Source organism: Procambarus clarkii, chromosome 48 (assembly GCF_040958095.1).
Source record: "Procambarus clarkii isolate CNS0578487 chromosome 48, FALCON_Pclarkii_2.0, whole genome shotgun sequence".
In the NCBI taxonomy this organism is placed as follows: Eukaryota; Metazoa; Arthropoda; class Malacostraca; order Decapoda; family Cambaridae; genus Procambarus; species Procambarus clarkii.
The window spans coordinates 7,420,364-7,426,363 of record NC_091197.1 but is presented as its reverse complement, the minus strand read 5'-3'; the positions used below and the strand labels follow the sequence as shown (position 1 = coordinate 7,426,363).

The 6,000-nt window shown below is 42.1% G+C and overlaps 1 protein-coding gene across 3 annotated transcripts in view; it reads left to right on the top strand.

The window, feature by feature from the left end:
* Positions 1–3,031: 3,031 nt before the first annotated feature.
* Positions 3,032–6,000, top strand: part of LOC138351029 (microtubule-associated serine/threonine-protein kinase 2-like) — a 29,875-nt gene continuing 26,906 nt past the window's right edge. The window contains exons 1-3 of one of the 3 annotated variants that reach the window (XM_069302527.1): positions 3,032–3,241; positions 3,490–3,701; positions 5,800–5,980. In XM_069302527.1, the coding sequence (XP_069158628.1) occupies positions 3,067–3,241; positions 3,490–3,701; positions 5,800–5,980 (568 nt within the window). In that variant the 5' untranslated portion in view covers positions 3,032–3,066. Of the gene's footprint in view, positions 3,242–3,486; positions 3,702–5,799; positions 5,981–6,000 lie in introns of all 3 variants that reach the window. The other 2 variants (XM_069302526.1, XM_069302528.1) reach the window with 2 other exon arrangements.

Below are 6,000 nucleotides of genomic sequence, written 5' to 3'. Positions count from 1 at the left end.
TATATGCAATATTAGTCTGGGGCATCAGTCAATTGGAGTTCAGCCTACTGGGGACCACGAGCCAGAACCTGGCCCCTCTCAGAGAGGCACAGGGAGCAATGGCCTATGGTAACCCCATGTGATTGGGAGCATTCCATGTCTGCCATCGACCAGGGTTAGGCACCCAGAAAGGAAGGCATAACAAAACAGACCCCACTTGGTAAGATAATGCAACCGAAGACCAAACAGAGGAAGAACTCCCCCAACCCAAAGAAACAAGCAAACATCATACACCGCCACCACATCGCTTGTCCGCGCAGCCCTCCTCTCCCCTCCCATCCCCTCCCCCCTACCCGGGGGGAGGAGGAGGAGGGAGCCCAGAACCCCCAGTTCCTGCTACTCACACCTCCAGTTTGCAGGCTGATGCGCTCTTTGGGCGGTCGTTGACTCTGGCCTTGATTTCTTGGCAGTATTTGTCTTAGTGGTGTATCCTGCTGTTTGTGGTGTGGTGGCCAGGTGAAATTAGAGTACTTGGGCTGCATGCCCTTAGGGCTGCCTTCCCTGAGTGCCCTGTCAGTACTACCTTTGGGCTCTAGGGTTACCTTTCATAGGACCTTTGGGGACTTCACTTCCATAGGGGGGTCTTGGTGCTCTGCATTTACCCTGCCCTTGGGTCCAGTTGGGGTTTTCTCACCCTTTGTTTGGCCTTGGGTAGGAAGTGTTGTTGCTGGTTGGGGCGCAAGGTGCTGTGCAGCTTGTCTACCAATGCGGCAGTCTGTTTCCTGTTCCTTCAGGTGACATACTTTTGCGGGGGTTTTCATTTATTTTTATTTTTCTTGCCAGGAGGGGGTCTGTCTTGTTTGGTTGATAATCCACCTAGGGTATATTGGTGACTCTCCTCTAGGCCCATGTGCTTGTACATGTTGCAGGGATTCAGTTTTTTAGCTCATTCCCCGTTGTTAGCTTTTGGGCTAACAGACTTAGCAGTACCTTTTAGTAGTACTGTAGTTTCAACCAGAATAGAGGTGTGCTTTGGGATGCTTACCTTTCTGGGTGTCTGACCCGGTCACTGGTAGACATAGAATGCTCCAAATCACACGTGCATTTCTATAGGCCATTGCTCCTCATTATTCTCTGAGGGGGCCAGGTTCTGCCTTATGGTCCCTGGTAGGCCTTAAAACTCCATTCACACTGATTAATGCCAAAGTCTAATATATCCATATCAACCTGGATAAGCTCCGGGGAGCCTCCTGGTCTCAACCAGAAAATGGCGTTTCATTACATCCAGCGCTGGTTTTTTGACATACTATACATATAAATATGGACAGAACCATACGCAGTTGGTGTTATGGGTGTGGGGAGGGAAAGAGGGAGGGCGGTCAGTCGGTCCGTCCGTTCGTCTGTCCGTCCTGTAATACCCTCCATTCGGTATGCAAGAGGTTCACTTAGTCCTTGAGAAGTTTTTACACACCCAATTGTAGTACATTCCCATTGTTTGCCATGCATCTTGACTAGTACCTTATGGAATAATCTCTCTTTAGTTGTGATGCTTTTTCCTATCATGTGGAAACTGGTAAATTTTGTAGCCCGCATGATTCTTGCCTCTTTTGTGTAGCCAGTTCAGTATTAGTTCCCAGCTCTTTGTGCCTTATGTGCCAACTCTGTTCTGTTACCCTGATCTGTTCCTCGCACAGAAAATGAGTTGCCAGTTATGCAGGAAGTCTTCCAGCTTTCTGCCAATTTGTGCTTTTCTTGTATACTTGACTAGGTATGCTGGTTGTGTGTTAAGCACTGTGTAACTTTCAAAAATTTCTTGTCGTTCTCTTAAGTGCTTTACTTTACATGTTTTACTTTTTCAATATTGCCCCCATTCTTAGTCCAATGAAGCCCACCCGGTCTTTTGATACTGTCCTGTTCTTTCTCTACCTCATTACCCTTTTTCTGATTGAACCCATAATACTTAATTTTTATTGACTAACAGTGTGGGGAGTAACTTGCATGATGAGTATACTGTTGATGCTTGATCTGCAAGTTTGCAGCACACAAGTGTGTATTAATGTCCAAATTCATATTGTACAAATGCATATTTGGCTGTGTATGAATTGGCTAGAAATATGATTGCAAATTTTTTAAGTGTTATAAGGCAGGTTCAGTTAGATAAGAGTTTTTGTGGTTGGTGCAGTTGTTGTTTTTGTGCATTGTGTATCTTTCCACCATTATGTTCACTCTCCACACTTTCCCCTCGGCACTTGCCTCTCTTTCCTGTTGTGCAGGTGGAGTGACACCATAATCTTTTCCTTGCAACTCCTGATAACCATTTTGTTTTCCCATACTTTATGATTACATTCATATATAATTATTCCTCCCAAGCATCCAGCACCTTCTCTAAGTTATATACAGTATACAGTAATTTAGTATACACAAAAACAGGTGTTTTATTTAAATTTTTACATGGTTTGAATCTTTTATCTCTGCAATCTATTTTTCCTAAATAATAAGTTCACTTCATGTGAAGTCACTCTGCACAAGGTTTTCCATGAACCCAACCCTTGTGCAGATTGTGTATTGACTGTACATGAAACATTCCATTGAGCAGACTCACTTGATTGAACCCCCCCCCTTCCAATCTCTTACCTTTTACTCACCTTTCTATATGGTAGTTTTTCTTATCAGATATAATTTAATGAGACTTGGTAAGGTGCATTGTGTTGTTGCCATTTGATAGAAGGAGGGGTATGTGCAGCTAAATGAGCAAACCAGTATGGTACACAGGATGCTAGGATGCTTCTTGCCAGTATTTGGGGTTGCCAATGAAGGCTGTAAATGCTTTAAGAGTGAATTTGGATCTCTTGCAGCTGACATTAACTTGCTGATTTTCAGTGCTCTACAACACCGGTATGAAACTGCAGATATGTTTGGAAAGTCGTCTGTTGCACTGGTACACTTAGGATGTCACCCTGCATGATTGCACAATTTGCTCTCCAGTAGACTGCAGAATCATCTTACCTCTTGGAGGTACCCAATTTAAATAAGTATTTATTAATAAGTATAGTAGATAACAGACATGGCAGTTTACTCTTTCCCAGCATGGAGAGCGGAGGCTTAAGAGAGCTGTCTCCAGTTGATGAGAAACCTGGGGCCTCGGAGCGATTATATATGCCTCGAGTCAATGTCCCACCTGCGTCACCAGCATTTAAACACAGAACGCGACAAGTGATCAAGAGCGCTTCAGCATCAGGGCTGTCCTTAATGATTCCTACAGGTATTTTAAAAAATTGTTGTTGTGGTGAATAGTGTACTGTAGTTGCTATTATTGTTGCTAGGGTCTTTTGCCTGACTTGAATGTTCTTGGTTACACATTTTGATGATTCTAAAGTTATTTTCAGTGATATTTATCTGATTTGCCTTTATTTTATTTCATGACAGTTTTTGCACAAGACAGTTAGTTTAGTATTAATTGTGTTCTCCAGCTTTCATGAGTCTTCAACAGCCTTTTGGTGTTTTCAGAAGATAGCATGCCTCAGCCCATACAGTCTCCAGGAGGGTCGAGTACTGCCTCATCTCGTGATGCTTCTCCTTCCAGGGAAATTTCCCCTCTTGTCAACTCCCTTAAACCTCCTACAATTATCCGCCGAGGCCCGCAAGGCTTTGGCTTCACCATCCGAGCCATTAGGGTTTACTTTGGGGACTCTGACTATTATACTGTGCATCACTTAGTAATGGTGAGTACATATACATACTGGCATATTAATTCAATCATATTGCTGTGTAAATAATAAGTGCTCAAGATTAGCTTTCCATTATTGTAAGGTTACGAAAACTTTTCCCACTTTCATACGATTGGCTCATCAATCAACCCAGAGAAGGTATGGCAGCAATATACAAAAGCTTTAAATGTATACAAAATTACCTTGCCATTCACAATGTCACTTGCATCATCACTCCTGCCAGTGAGAGAGGGTGTTCGGGGAAGTATGCCATAGTGCACTTAACAAACATTTTGGATAGGATAAAAAAAAGCTGTATTTCTGTGAATAATTGCATGCCTTTGAAAGTCAAGAAGAAAACCATAGCAAAAATTTAAATACAAAGTTGCTTTTGTTAGATTTATGGGCTAGGTGTACTCACCTATTTGTACTCGCCTATTTGTGCTTGCGGGGATTGAGCTCTGGCTCTTTGGTCCTGCCTCTCAACTGTCAATCAACTGGTGTACAGGTTCCTGAGCCTACTGGGCTCTATCATATCTACACTTGAAACTGTGTATGGAGTCAGCCTCCACCACATCACTTCCTAATGCATTCCATTTGTCAACCACTCGAAGGTGTGGTCATGAAGCTGAGTGGAAGAGAGCAGACTATCTTGCCAACACCTGCTTCCTCCTGCCTTCCTTCCTTCCTAATTCTGCCATTGTTTCTTCACCTCCACCAGTGGCAACAGCTGGTGTTGCCAATGATGGCGGTGATTGGCGCCATTGACGCTGGTGTTGCTAATTGATTGGTGCCAACCAATCAACCAGGTATCAACCAGCTGCAGCAGAAGCAACATCTGCAACAAAGGGCCAACATTATCACATACAATATAGAGAAAATGTGAGAGACGTAGTAGGACTAAGGAATGCAAAGACATACTCGTGGGGAGTGACAAGGAAGTGTGTGTGAGGAACTACAGAAGTTTTACAAGGTCTTATAAACAGAGTTAAACTGAAGTCCAAAAAAAGAAATGAACATAAAATACACTTGACAACTTAGTCACTGAAAAATAGATAAAGAAACCTGGAGGAACAAAATGTTTATATAGCAGTAGGATAAGACCAGGTATCACTGTGGCTACTGAAGGAGGTGGCAGGGATTGTGCTATGAACTACATAGACCTTACCTTTCTCTTACTTGCTTCTTACCTCAATCTCTTACCATATTTTTACCTTCTTACCTTTTTTACCTTTACCTTTTTACCATGCCTTTACCTTCCTCTTCTTTCACACAACTTGATACTTGTCCAAGACAGACCGAAATGTTGTTCTTTCTTCACTTTTTGATGTGTGGTTCAGTCATAACAACTAAATAAAGCTTTCAATATACCAGTACAGTAATAGGGACTGTCGAGTTCCAAGAAATCTGGAAAAAGGCGACAGTAGTGCTAATATTCAAGGAGACTAACAAGAAGCAATGAATTAAATATCAGTGGCACTAACACAGATTTCCTGCAAAGTGTGGAAAAAGTAATTGGGGGGAAAAAATAGTTAGGCACTTGGAGAGAATACATTTTGTAATAATGGGGACATGTTAATTCAGAGAGGGAGAAATTCATGGGCGAGAAACATATTTTAATTATATGAAGGTCTCCTAACTTGCTTTTTGTAATCATTACCAACTTTCTCTGAAATTCTCAATCCTTTTACCTCGAAAGTCATTTAGTCATTATCCATTTACCAGTTTTATCTTGTATAGTAATTTTGTTTACCTGGTAATTCTACAGATAATTATCTTGATGCTTTTGTCATATTAAGACATTAACATGCAACTCTCTACAGGCATGTGATCAATTTAGATTTATCTATCGTCAATCTCTCCATCACATACATGTATACAGTATATCCTTATTAATGCTGATATATTAATGAGACACGTGATAAATTACACGAACATATTTGAAGACCAAACCACACGCGAGAAGATGAAGAAACGACGATGATTCGGTCTGTCCTGGACCATTATCAAGTCGACTGTGATAATCTTCTAGTGTGTGGTTTGGTTGTCATATATTCAACCATGTTATTGTAACTCATCGTCTGCATATGAACATTTTTCTTTCCTCGTACAGGATGTTGACCAACGTAGTCCAGCGTTTGAAGCGGGTCTGCGCCCCGGAGACTTGATTACTCACATTAACGGGGAGCCAATCCAGGGCATGTTCCACACTCAGGTTGTCACTCTGCTGATGAGCTCTACAGATCATGTATCTCTGCGATCAATGCCACTTGACCAGACTTCTATTAGGGCAGGTACGACCAGTATTATCTAG